Source organism: Antedon mediterranea, chromosome 9, assembly GCF_964355755.1.
Source record: "Antedon mediterranea chromosome 9, ecAntMedi1.1, whole genome shotgun sequence".
Classification (NCBI taxonomy): Eukaryota; Metazoa; Echinodermata; class Crinoidea; order Comatulida; family Antedonidae; genus Antedon; species Antedon mediterranea.
Genome location: NC_092678.1, coordinates 22,305,267 through 22,319,583, shown reverse-complemented (window position 1 = coordinate 22,319,583; position 14,317 = coordinate 22,305,267). Strand labels below are relative to the sequence as shown.

Sequence of the window (14,317 nt, the reverse complement as noted above, 5' to 3'; positions counted from 1 at the left end):
ATGCTGTTTTCGCTCAGCTTTATATTATTTATATTGCACTTGATCCCAAACGCATTATGTTCGATACTCTAAAATATTATTTTATAATTATTGATTGTGTATTATATACCACAACTTTATCTAATTATTGGTAAACTGTTATTTCCCTCCTAGGCTAGGCTAGATATAGTTCGGGCAATCTTAAAAAAACACCAGGCACACCGTCCTCTCCTCTCTGGGTAAAACATTGCGTGAAAACTGGGTACCCAAAAGAGTGATAGGCCTAGGGCCTAGCTAAGCTTCTAAAACACCAAACTAAGTTATTTATTGTGTAAATTTGTGTAAAGGAATGTCGGTGGGTTGGTATGTCTGTCAAGTGTAATAAATAACATGTGCAAGCAATTATTAATAATGAGTTTGATTTAGGCTAGGCCTACGCATTTTTTATTTTGTGTATTTTTAGAGGTCGCGACCGACTTTTTAATGATGATCGAGACAATCAGAGTCGTTTCGTCCTGATACCTTTTCTCTCTACTGTATACAATATTTTAAATCGGTCTGTTGATTATAAATGTTTTTTAAACGCGTTTCTTTCAAACACATCGTTTTATAAACAAAAAAACAAACAAATGACAATTATTTTTACTAATTATTTTTATTTTCAGTCCATGAAACAGAAATCATTGTAATGGAAGTGTTCAAAAAAGAAATCCAGCGGCTCACAGCTTCTTCGGGTGCGAACATTCAAAAGCCCAGCTCATCAAAAATACATTTTAAAGTAGTCCACTTTCTGATGGAGGCTTCCGTTAAACTGAGCCTAGAGTCTGTTACAACTGCATCTGCATGCATCTTCTATCACCGTTTCTTCCGTCAACGGAAATTAAGCAACTACGATCCTCACCTAATCGCAGCCACATGTATATACTTAGCTACGAAAGTTGAAGAACAGCCGGTTAGAATGAGAGATATTATTAATGTTTGTCACAGGTGTGTTATATAATATCCGTGAATATATAACACCTAAATAAATTCCTGTCATTTGATTGGACGATTGTGAGTCACATGGTGTGCAATAGAACGCACTATCGAACGGTCATTCAATAGCACTTTTTGAATGGTCGGTCAATAGTACTTTTTTTATTTTGGTATAAAAGGTTATTTCACCTCATGCCATTATTTGTACTATTACACTCATAAACATTCATTATTTGTATATTATGGGCAGATCCAGGATCCGGGACAGCATTAAATATTTAATAATATATATTTTATTTTGTGGTAAATTTACATTGTTTTTATACATTTCAGGATGTTGCACAAGAACTCACCAAAACTAGAAATCGGACCAGAGTATTGGGAACTGCGTGACAGCATCGTCAACTGCGAACTCTTACTTGTCCGAGTCCTTCAGTTTAAACTAAATTCCGAGTTGCCACATAAGTACATGTTGCACTACTTAAAGTCATTGCGTGATTGGATGGACACAGACGTGTGGCTCACCACTCCGATTGCAAAGACTTCAATGTCTATTTTATGTGATAGTTTTCACACTGATTTGTGTTTGCGTGTGAAGCCTCAACACCTGGCAGTGGCAGCTGTGTACTTTGCTCTTCAGTGTTATGGGGTGGAAGTGCCTTGTAATTTACAAGCTGAAAAACAGTGGTGGCAGGTAAGGTCAGGGGTGTGGCAGTTAAGGGTCAGGGGTCTATCAGGTTAGGATGGGGGGTGTGGCAGTTAAGGGTCAGGCGTGCGGATTGATAGTGGGGAAAGTAAAATTTATTGGCAACTAGATGCTTCTAATTTTATACCATACGCTCTCCTTCCTCTGTCATTTGAAATTCTTGGATCCGCTGCTGTAATTACAGTCCAAATTTTAAATTGTTATTTTTTACTGCAGGTTTTCTGTGAAGACATTAGTGAAAACTCGATCCAGAAAATGATATTAGAGTTGATTGATGTATACCAACAAGAGGTTCAAGTATGACGACAAAAAGTGCTGTAGAAGGCAGCATGAGAGAGCGGATGTTCCAGATGCCATTGTTTGGAATGATGTCACATCCAGATCATTTTAAGGGGAGAATGCCGACCGATTATAAATGCATTGAAGACATCTTGGTTTTGTCGAAAGTGACGCCATAAAATTGATCTTACGATTTCAACGTTAAGTAGACGTTTTAAACATGGAACAATTTTTCTTTGATGCCGAGAAGAAGCCATTCGAACTACCTATCAATTTCTTATACGGCACAGCTTTCTTCCTCCAGGCATTTGACATCATGATGGCTTCCTTACTCCAGGCATCATAATGGCGGCGGTATCACAAACTCTCTGCTATTCCCAGCAAGTGCCAATAAGTATGGTGTAACCTGAATAAAGAATAAGTCTTCATTTTAAAATGCTGATTATAGAAATAATGATGGAAGTTAATAATAAAATATATTTTACATAAATACTAATGCTTTTTTTCTGTGGTGAAATTAAACTAGCTTGCTAAACACACCTGTAGAACATGACATACACATGCTTTTCCTTCGTGCTGGTTGAGCAAAGTAAGAGAGCTCCATACTTGAACAAATCCACTGTTATAAAGATAATGAAAAGTGATTCGATTATACAGATTATTAGTTATACTGTACATGATGCTAAACATTAATACAACTAACAATGTCTTCTTCATTCAATAATACATAAAATATTCCATAGTGTACATCTGAAATTATTTAATGAATTATAATAAGGCTGCGTTCACACTGAGACAATTGTTATTGTCTATGCTTGATAAGGAAGTTGGATAGCCGAGTGGTTAGGACACGTGACTGTTATACAGATAGATCCGGGTTCAATTCCCGACAACTCTCAGTCCACAATGAGCTCCTAACAGCTCATTCCCCTACGTTCTGAGAACACGGGACTCACCATGCTTGATAAGTGTGAACATGGATTTTAAAAAATTAAAAACAAAATCTGAATACAATATTAATACAATTTGTATAAAAATCACTAAACTAAAATACGAACCATGAAGGCACCCTTAGAATTCCTTCCATGTTTTTCTTATCGAATCTCATAAGGTCAAGGGTCAAAGCGCTAACAGAATGTCCATGCAGTTGTACAATAGCATTATTTATTATACTTTTGATAGCTAAGATGTCAATATCCGATGGTTTTCCTTCGTATTTTCTGCAAAGCATAAAAAAACTGTACAATAATATGGTAATCTATATTGAGATATAGATATCATCATGTTGAACAAATATCTATATGTAAATACTAGTAATTGCATTCCCTTTCAGATATTTAAATACAGTATATTAATAATAAACACGCACCTTTTAAATAACAAATATTTTTCTCTTCATTGTCAATGAAGATACACAGTAGTTAGTATGCAAGTATGTATGGCAATTGGAAGCCCATATCTACCTACTCATAACAATATATAATGGAGCCTAGATATAGTAATTAGTATTTTAGCATAGATAGATATTATTAATACAGTACTACTACTACAGTACTATAGTAGTACAGTAGTAGTAAGACAGAGGCCTACTCACAGTTTGAATTTGATGTAGAAGTTCTCAGCATTTTTCTTAACACGCTTATAATAACACGATTTTGTAGGCTCACTTATTTCTACCGACATATTTATTACTAAAAATATCTTATTCAGGTCATAAACTGTGAAAATAAACGTACAAATCAGACTAATAAACAACACGTTTTTTTCATTGACAATATCAATGTTTACAATGTGTATGAATAGCGCCCTCTATATAAAAAACACGTGCTAGGGGTTTTCCCTTTTAAAATGAGTTACGTAATCCATGCGTAACGTCACTTGTGCGGGTGATGAACACAGCCTGTGCAGATCAACATTAAACAGGCGGACATTAAATGTATAAAATGTATTACGGTAAATATATAGTATAATTATTTACCAACATTTTGGGATTTCGCCTTTCTAAAAGGAGTTGCATATAAATGGGACACAGCCGCTCCTGTGCATTTTTATGTAGGCTATATTTATAAACAGATGTACACATTGATACAGAGTGGAGTATATATATACAGTATATATATATATATCTAACAAATCAGCCAAGATATTATTAATACCACAAACATTTTATAATTCATTTATTAAACAAATATTTTGATAGAAAATAAGATAGAAAACTTGTAAGATCAAATTACAGTTGCCATTAATTGATAATAACTAACAATTCTAATAATATTTATATTTAAAATAATTATTGATTAATAAAGTTTTCTTTAAAAAAGATTTCATTGCAAATAAATGTCAAAATCAAGGTATAATTGGTGGATTACAGGTATTTACAAAATATTTAACAGCATAAACATTTAATTTAGTTAAAATATGAATAAATGGAGTTAAAATAAGCAGAAACCTAAATTATCATATAAAAGTAAAACAGCAATAAAGAATGCGACAAGCCTTTTGGCTTCTTTCAAGGCTGAATTCTCTTTATAATAAATGTTAAGTTATTTAAAATATACCTCCTAACTGAAAGACCCTAAGTGGAATGTTAAAATAAATCTAATTCTACTATAAATCTATAAATATTCAAGTTAAAATAAAAATGTAATTACACTTTTTTTTGTGTAAAAAAAACACCAATATTTTAAAAAAGTGCAACATTTTAACTTTAGCTGTATCAATACATTGGGTCTAGTTTGTCTCTCAGTACTCATAAATATGTCCAATACACATCCATGGCACAATGGCAATAGACTCAAAAACACTTCTCTGAAATCAATAAATGTATACTAAATCAACTGAACTACTGCTTGAATGCGTTTCAAACTGTTTTACAGCACAACTCATTACTATGCCGTGTCACATTGGGCTGAAAAATCTGTCGTATTTGTACATTTTCCCTGTCCCCTCACTTTGAATCTTCACCTAATGACAAAACACATCCACTTTAAAAGATTTGCTATTAGCCTCTTGTGTATAAATGTACGTTAAATTTATCTAGCCTAGGAACTACACTTTAAAATATATTTAAACATTTAATGCTACCAAGTAGATTTAAACAATCACCACATATATATATTGTTTTATAAATACAAAAATAATTTAAACAAAAATTACTCCCGATACATTCGTAAAAAACAGTGAATGTACAAGAATAGGAATGTATGAGTAGTATTTTTATATTCGGTAAATGATGCAGTATGATACGCCCTCTACGCAATAACGCAGAATATTCATTTTATTTTGTGTTGTGCTTTGAAAGGAGGAGATTCCTGTATATTTCCAATAATACTTGCATATTTCAGGAGATTCCTGCATATTCCTGAAGATTCCTGCACACTTTTAAAGACTCCTGCACGCTTCTAAAGACTCCTGCACGCTTCTAAAGACTCCTGCACGCTTCTAAAGACTCCTGCACGCTTCTAAAGACTCCTGCACGCTTCTAAAGATTCCTGCCAATTCCACGAGATCCCTGGGTGTTCCTGGATGTTACTTGAGACTCAGTGGCACCTTCTTACTCTTTCATTCCTTCTGCTATAGATATGATGTCATAGTCTTTGTCTAGGGGTTTTTCTTATCATGATCTTACTTTAACTGCAACAACATTATCTGGTTTGAGTTCATAATATTCAGTCTTGGAACCAATTAAAAAGTATATATCCATGTCCATTGTAAAGCTAAAATGAAACAAAAGCACATTAGAACATACACCTTCTGTTAGACACCTTTAGATATAATATTACAGTTGGTAAGTTGATGAAATGTTGACATACCGTATTAGTCCGTTATGAATATTCCTGACTGTGGTACCCTTATGAACATACAGATTGAAACACTTGCATAACTGAAGTAGAGTCCTATCTTTAGAATCATATTCATAGAATACTGAATATACATTTCTGAAAAAAGAAATATGAAGAATTTGTCAAAACCATCGGAATCAGTATCAGTAAAACAAGTAGCACCACCAAAACACACTACAAAACCCTTCATCAACACCACTACAACTTCTACTAACACGTACTACCCACAAAAACCTGCACCAGCAAACGCAACTAGCACCACAGAGTAAATTCTACCATCACAACCAGCAACCCGTACCATTGCAACCAGCAACCCGTGCCATTGCAACCAGTAAGCCAGTGAACTGTACGATTGCAACCAGCGAACTGTACTATTGCAACCAGCACCCCAGGGACCTTTACCGTTGCAACCAGCACCCCAGGGACCTGAACTACTGCAACCAGCGACATGTATCATTGGAACCAGCACCCCAGGGACCTTTACCGTTGCAACCAGCACCCCAGGGACCTGAACTACTGCAACCAGCGACATGTATCATTGGAACCAGCACCCCAGGGACCTGTACCGTTGCAACCCGCACCCAGGGACCTGACCTACTGCAACCAGCAACATGTATCATTGGGACCAGCATCCAGGGACCTGTACCGTTGCAACCAGCAACCTGAACCACTGCAACTAGTACCCCAGGGACCTGAACCATTGTAACCAGCACCCCAAGGACTTGTACCATTGCAACCGGAGACCTGTACCATTGCAACCAGGCACTACAGGGACCTGTACCATTGCAACCAGCGAACTGTACCATTGCAACCAGGGACCTGTACCATCCATTGCAACCAGCACCAATAACTTACTTTGACTCGTCATCCTTTTCTAAGATAATTGCTCCACTTTCCATACACCCTTCTAAATCATCTTCATCAACTGGCAAGCTCATTGTAATTAAGTCTTTCAATTCGTCTTCATAGGCTGCTTTCACCATTTTCAATGCAAATTTTGGTTCGTTTTCACAATCTCTGAAATAGAGTACATTGAGGTATACAATAACATACAGATAATGGAGTTCATTAAAGCCTTGCATAAAAAGTGTTTACAAACATTTTAATGTGGAATGCAAGTACTAATCTGTGACAATGAATCCAAATAATGCATGGTACATGATGATACGTAATCAACCAATTAAATCACAAGGATAAACTTTTGTGTATTAATTTAAAATTATGAATAAAATAGAAACCAGTCACTTACGTAGATTCAAGTCTGTCATGATGATATTCTTCAATAGCTTTCTTGTCAACATAGTAACCATCTTGCAACCTCTTCGAAGCTCGTGAAACATCAGGTGCAACCACCTCACGCCCCTTCATAAGGTTATCCAGAAACCAGCCTTGCCAAGTAGGCCGATTGCAACACGGTCCCTCTTTGTCTCGTATCTCTTTATCCCAGATAGATCTTTGCAATACCCATCTAGAATAAATAAATTAAATAATTTATCATATACTACAATGCACTGTTATCAATTTATTTATGCCATAAAGCTGTACACAATAGATTGAAACTACAATGAAAGAATGGTACTTACACATATCCTATGAATAGTTCTGTTCTGTATAAAAGACTAGGATCGCTGGATGTGCTAGAAATACCTGAAAAAAAATTCAAAGAAAATATGTTTGAAATCCAACACACAGCATTGTTTTCATCAGTTATTTGTAACAAAAACGGAATTAACTTCTCAGGCGCAAAACATTCCAAATTCTGTTCTACTATTTCAAATGCATTGTTAATTTCTATATTTGGTAAAAACCGAATTTTAGGCTAATTAAATTCTGACTGAATATTGTCTGATTTTTAGAGTTGAATTCTAAAGAATACTACAAAAACATACCAAATTCATTCCATGCAGATACAGTGAATATAGACGAGTCTTCTTGAAGCAGATGAAGCGTCTGAGAGTAATATCGCAGCAGATCAGGACTGACATTGATACGATCCTCTATCATGATGAAGTTATTCTTGTCTTTGAAGTAATTCAGTGACATTGTAAGACGCATTGTCTTATGCATCATTCCTTTAATGGAAAATGAGATCACATGTTATGGAGAAGAAATCACATGTTATGAAAAAGAAATCACATGTTATGAAGAAGAAGTCACATATTATGAAGAAGAAATCACATGTTATTACATTATATTATGTTTGTAGATATAAAAATTACCTGCAAAAGTTGTTGCAGTTTTAACATGTTCAAGCCGGAAATTATAAAGCTGAACTAGCAACGTAGATTCTTCAAAAGTTTCTTCTACAACAACCTGTTGCACAATAAATATTTATGAAAAACGACAAAAAATAATTTATTTTCTTTAAATCGGTCACAGGTTTATATAGTATACTTACAACAACCATTTTATTATTTAAGCCAGGAATCTGAAGAACAGAATCCATTGTCTTCTGTAGCTCAGGCAGATCAGGACCTAATTAAAACAAGAAATTTCTTATTCACCAAAAGATCTGCATACATGTGTAGCGTCTATTCATATTCAACTTTTAATTTATATATCAGACTTTTAATTTCTCCTATTTAAATTAATAACTTTATTTTGATACATATTTTATATTTACTGTCTATTATTCATCGTGTAATTATCAGTATACCTACCTCAATAGATATACAAGTCTTTGTGTCAACTATGTAATTACAATCGATTTAGTGGATTCTAAGCCCTTAGTGCACAAAACTTCTAAAATTACTGTAAAACTAATTATATAAAATACACACCTGATACTATGATGATTGGAGTGCTGTACGCTGGATTAGACTTTAATGATGCGTCGTCAAGGGCAACAGGTAACAATGGAACATCCAATTTTTCTGGAATATTAAATATTCATTACAAATTTAATCTAATAACAGCATAAAAAGTAATCAAATCTACTCCAGTATTCCAGTATTATATTAAGTTGCAACAATGCTCTTACCATTACAGAATTCTCCATAGCTATCATATTTTTTGCAAAAACTTATTTTTTTCTTGCTTGTTTGGCTAGTGTCAGTATTTGTATCACTTGCCTCTTTCTTGACTAGAATAAAAAAAAAATATAAATAAATAATTTTCGTCTACAAAACAGTAACAGTTAGTAAATCATTAACAAAATTCTTCTCGTATTACGGTATTTAAATGCATTCTCAAAATAAAATCAGACTTAAGCTCTGTCTACACTATCAAATGTATGCGACAAAAGGCACTAAAGGTGCATGGTTTTTGGAATTATGTTGATACTTACAAACACATGCCGCATGCCTAACATACAGTACTATAATATAGTTTTTTACCTTAAACAGACAGGGTGTTATTAAGTGACCTACGATAACAATAAACAGCCTAAATTTTCTTCAGAATTGCAAAAGGTTCAAAGTTCATCAAGAATTGTTATAATTAAAAATCTACTTACTGACTTTTGGAACACATTCCTCTATTTCCACTTTAGTTCCCCAGCCATCGTCATCTACCTCCCCAACAAGCTCATAGGGTGAGTTACCATTTATTTTGCCCTGTCCAATGAACGCCCACGATGAACGAAAGCCTAGGCTGTTTATATGCTGGCTACCAAGATTTCTGAGCTCTCCCATTGTTTCAAAACCTAGCCTAAAATAATAATGTTATCAGATTTGTTATAATGTCCCCAGTAATAGTATCATTCTTCCATAAAATAGTATTACAAGACAACAAAGAACATAGAATAATGGGTGTCTACACTATCAAACTAGTTGATGTGCCTAAATATGGTAGTGATATGACATAATCATGTCCATATATGCACACATCAAACTTTTATGTCACAAAAGTTTGATAGTGTAGACAGAGCTTTACAATCTCTTTAAATTTAATTGTAAAAAGTAGCACAAAACTGTTGAAGACAACACAAATTAACTTTTGTATATAACAGTATTATTGCATTCCGATGAAATAAAAACAACAGTGTGATGATAAAACATACTTGCGTGTAACTTCATCATGAGTCGTTACAATTACAAAGTGATCCTTTTTAATACTGTGAAACAATGACGCCGCTATACGATCATCCGTGTCTAAAAATAGAATAAAAGGAACGTGTGATTATTGTCAGGCATCCCAAAATAGGTTTCAGGGTAAACAAAAGATATTTACATAACTAGGATAGAAAGGGAAGAAAAATTATGAAAACGGAGGTGATTTTACACTATAGAACTTTATGTGAAAAAAATGTGATGTGCCCATATATGGACATGATGATGTCATATCACTACCATATTTGGGCACATCACACTTTTTTTGTAAAATTAGTTTGATAGTGTAGACAGAGCTTTATAAGCTGATAAGACATATCATACCAGAGTCATATGTATCATAATACACAGTCTTAACAGGCTTCTTCTCCTTAGGGTCAAACACTACTACGTTAAGACCACGGCCAGCTGTTCCTGTGCCACCGTCCTTGTATATCAATCTATAAAGAAACAATTGATTTAGGTAATCTCAATCTCATGTGGCTACAAAACTATTGTACCATGAGGTGGGATTGTCTCTCAGTGGCATCCCTAAAGCTCCACTGTGTACTCTATAAATGGGTAATCTAGATTACAATCATATACATTAAATATAAAATATATCTTACGGTTGTCCATCCACACATATCATGGGAAAGATTTTCGTTTTTCCTTTAACATAGCTTGAGCGTACATGCACTGCTATAGTTCCAGACCCGCATTTCAACCTTCCACACATGTTAATCTCTTCCTCTGGTTCTTTTTTAACCACAATTATTTCTCCTTCTTCTTGTTCTTCCAATTCCGTGGCTTCCGATACTACATTTAAAATGAGATATACCTTTTAAAAAGTCTGACTTAATAACGTAGTTGAAAATATATATTCATTTCTATAATAAACTAACTTGCACAATGGCAGGAAGTTATGGAGGAATCTAGTCGTATAAGTTCTGCTATGTCTATATTTACTTACGTGGCAATTTGATGCATCCTCTGATAACGGAAGGTTCGGCCCAATATTGTTTATCTTTACGTGGGTTTATCTGTAATGAAAATAACACAAAATCATGTTCCCTAAGTTACTATAAAAAGTATGAATTTACCACCACAACAAACACTTATTTCATCAAATGCTATACAAATAATACAGAGCATAAAATGAGGAAAAACCTAGAAATAAACTTGTCTCAGTAGGCCCTTTAATTTAAAATGTGAGCGTTTATAATCCCATCAAGTGATTCCAAAAATATCAAATTTCTACTACTATCATCTATCAGTGAACAATATTATAATAGCATTTTGCTTACTAACCTTTTCATAGTACCCCTCATGTTCCACATTTTTCTGTCCAATAAATGCCCATGTTCCTCTGTAGTTCAATAGTTCAATATGTCTACTACCAAACCCGTCACGCAATATTTCGCGAGCATGCTCAGATAATTGTTTTGACGCTTCATCGACTGTTGCCACAACAATCACTTGACCAGTGGCCAGACCATCAAGGAACTGGATAAAATGATTACTGTCTGCCCAAGACAAAGTATAGAATATAGAATAAAAGATGTTTAGTCTCATTGCAAAATTTCTGACTGTGATGTTTAACTTAAGATTATTTTTTGTTCAACATACATGTGTCATACAAGTGAGAGTCCTAGTTAAATTATAATTAATAAATAACTTACCTTGGCCCCACAAATCAAAAACATCCTCAGAAATTATATTTCCGTTCAATTCTGTAATATGCAAAGAAATCAATATAAAGGACACTACCAATCTTTAAAGCCTTGTCTACACTCTAAAACTTTAAGTGACAAAAAAATGTGATGTGCCCATACATGAACATGATGATGTCAAATCACTACCATATTTGGGCACATCACACTTTCTTTGTCAAACTAGTTTGATAGTGTAGATAGAGCTTTAAAGTAAAAAAATCAATGTTCTTCATATCCCAATTTCAAATATTAATTTCTTTGGGGATTTTAGAATGGATGCTGTATTAAAATATGGCTGTGAAGGATCTACTTGGCGGAAGAACATTATGTTGGGTAACCTAATTACTCATCTCTCTAAAGCATGCCTTTATACATATTATTCCACTTACCATCAATTACCAAAACATTCATTCCTCTGCTAATGTCATGTGATGCTCTGACAAAAAAAAAGTATTTATTGATTTTGTAAATGATCATTTGAACTTTAAATAATGAAATAAATTAAATTGAAAGTATGATGTAATGTTGCAGGTAGAAAAGGTACATTATACTCTCCAATACTAGACACACTTGGTATGCCCTAAAATGCTTATTTTTGTCAGAAACTCTGGTACGGTTAACTCTCCCAATGCCAGACAGCCTGGGACAGGCCTAATATGTCTAATTTTAAAATGCAAAAAGAATTTTGAGAGATATTTTAGAGAGTCAACTATATACAGTATAGTTATTGACATTACTGTTACTTACAGAACACCATTAAAACACATCGGTGAGGCACTGCTCTTCCCAGATCCACTTGTAATGCTGACCGCATATTGACCTTTGACACAAGGCTTTGCATTTCCACATTTTGCTTCATCTTCATATTCTATTTTTTCTTCTTTTATAAAAAGAAAAAAAAAAAGATAAAAATTAAATAAGGAACGAAATAAATTAAAAAAATAAATGATAAAAAGTAAATAACAATAAAGTTTATTTAAAATAGATAAAATTAGGTTAATTTAGTTGCATATGAAAATAAGAAATTTAGGGACTATGATACATACATGTTCGTATGGTAGCTCAAGCACTTACAGTGAGGGAGACACGTTTGGGATCTGACAAAGTTTCCATTTAATAGGGTGTCCTCTGAATAGATGTTGGCCTTATTGTTAAAACATATATACACCCCTCATTCATTTAATGAGAAATTGTCCCCTCAAGGGTGTGTCCATTGAAAAGGGTGTGTCCTCTGAATAGAGTGAATGTGTTCTAATCTACTTACCTATTGGTAAATTATTTTTGGAAAGTTCACCTAAAGACAGCTTGTTGTCTGTTGACTCATCAAAGATGTGTTTGTAGAAATAATACACAGAGCATAGAAAGATGACCACCAGGATTATATTTTGCGTTCCTGTGAAAAAAAAACACCACACCACATCCATTTCTCTAGAACCAGTTTGAATAGGTATACTCTATGATTGAGTTTTAATTTGAAACATTTTTTAAAATTTTTTTAATACAGAAATTGTATTAAAATACTTTTTAATCCTACTTATCTGAAAAAATATAACATTTATCAGATAAAATAAACGTCTGTGGTATTCACCACAGTGCAGCGCCCTCATTATACTCACGGTTTTTTAAGCGAATAACCTTCATTGTTGATATCATGTGATCATGAAGAATACAGTAAAATCTTGTGTTTTGAACATTGCCTGTAAAAAGTTTAAATGTTTAATAAAAAATGCAAAACCACATACCCACCAAATAAAAATTGATTAAATAACTACATTTTACAATTTTGACCACAAACATGCCCTAGAATACAATAATAAATATTCATATTCCATATATATTTATTTTTTCCTTTTCAAAGCACATAGTTACTGTATAGTTATATATTCAATTCATACTAATATCTATTGATCTAGTAATAGTATTATAATATACTGAATCAAAAAAATATTTGTTTTTTACTTCATTTTAATTTTTATATTCGACACAATCGGTCAAGGGGTTAACAATTTATGTTGTACAATTATTTGTTAAAATGTTAAATTTATATATAAAAATAAGCTTTTGAACGTATTAATCAACAAGGTGTGGTGACAGAATACACCCTTTTGTGACCTACCTAGGCCTATATAGTGAAACCGGACAATTGAAATGTGTGAAATGAAAATGCATTGTATTTTCTTTTGATTAGATTTCAACAAAGAAATAATATCAATCTAGCTAGGCTATTATAGTAGAAAAGAATATAATCATTTTTTTTTAAATTTAAATATTTTAAAATACAGCCTAGGCCCTAGCCTAAAGGATTTTTTATTCATGTTTATATGCAATAATCCATATTAGAAGATGATTAGGGCTCCTACTCTATGCCTATATCATGAGCACAGGTAGGTAGCTAGCCTACTTAGTATGGTACTAGGGCCTACTAGATGCAGCCCTTCCTCTCCTACTCCTCCTCATCATATCAGTGAGCCCACCGCCGGTGTGTGGTGACTGTGCAGCAGACAGACAGAGGAGTGCTGTCTGCTGTGTGGAAAAGGCTGCTGCAAACACAACATTAAATACGTTTTATTCAATACAAATCAAGAAATTTTATAGTGCAACATTTAGACAATACATTTCCAAAAGAAAAAGTATAATTGTATTTTCAAAACAAAAGTTAAATGAGGTAAAGTTAGGCCTACCTGTTTCAGAATGTTCTCATCACCACGTACCTGACGAGAATCAGTCAACCGTAAATAAAAACAAAACGCCACCATTCTGTTATACAATAGCCTTTCATTTCCATAAAACTAA

General features: G+C 33.7%; 3 protein-coding genes across 5 annotated transcripts; 1 reads left to right on the top strand and 2 right to left on the bottom strand.

The window, feature by feature from the left end:
• The first annotated feature begins 113 nt into the window (after positions 1 to 113).
• On the top strand, positions 114 to 2,470 carry LOC140058376 (cyclin-Q-like). 3 transcript variants are annotated; one of them, XM_072103946.1, is made up of 4 exons: positions 114 to 338; positions 645 to 966; positions 1,288 to 1,648; positions 1,877 to 2,470. In XM_072103946.1, exons 1-4 carry the CDS (start codon positions 329 to 331, stop codon positions 1,961 to 1,963), a joined length of 780 nt encoding a protein of 259 aa, XP_071960047.1. In that variant the 5' UTR covers positions 114 to 328; the 3' UTR covers positions 1,964 to 2,470. The 3 variants fall into 3 exon arrangements, with proteins under 3 accessions (XP_071960047.1, XP_071960049.1, XP_071960048.1); XM_072103948.1 differs by having other exon boundaries at positions 118 to 334; XM_072103947.1 differs by having other exon boundaries at positions 121 to 342.
• Positions 2,238 to 3,722, bottom strand: LOC140058378 (ribonuclease P protein subunit p14-like). Its single transcript, XM_072103951.1, has 4 exons — positions 3,534 to 3,722; positions 2,998 to 3,159; positions 2,480 to 2,558; positions 2,238 to 2,345 (listed from the first exon to the last, which is right to left on the bottom strand). Exons 1-4 carry the CDS (start codon positions 3,620 to 3,622, stop codon positions 2,280 to 2,282), a joined length of 396 nt encoding a protein of 131 aa, XP_071960052.1. The 5' UTR covers positions 3,623 to 3,722; the 3' UTR covers positions 2,238 to 2,279.
• Positions 3,723 to 4,179: 457 nt separating this feature from the next.
• LOC140058375 (protein O-linked-mannose beta-1,2-N-acetylglucosaminyltransferase 1-like) lies at positions 4,180 to 14,303 on the bottom strand. Its single transcript, XM_072103945.1, has 22 exons — positions 14,206 to 14,303; positions 13,141 to 13,221; positions 12,789 to 12,917; positions 12,272 to 12,404; positions 11,914 to 11,960; positions 11,492 to 11,542; positions 11,121 to 11,335; positions 10,783 to 10,852; positions 10,439 to 10,628; positions 10,155 to 10,270; positions 9,782 to 9,872; positions 9,236 to 9,429; positions 8,762 to 8,863; positions 8,562 to 8,654; positions 8,180 to 8,256; positions 8,001 to 8,094; positions 7,671 to 7,853; positions 7,365 to 7,428; positions 7,031 to 7,249; positions 6,637 to 6,798; positions 5,752 to 5,877; positions 4,180 to 5,655 (listed from the first exon to the last, which is right to left on the bottom strand). The coding sequence occupies exons 2-22, from the start codon at positions 13,175 to 13,177 to the stop codon at positions 5,556 to 5,558; spliced, it is 2,493 nt and encodes an 830-aa protein (XP_071960046.1). The 5' UTR covers positions 13,178 to 13,221; positions 14,206 to 14,303; the 3' UTR covers positions 4,180 to 5,555.
• Between the last annotated feature and the right edge of the window lie 14 nt (positions 14,304 to 14,317).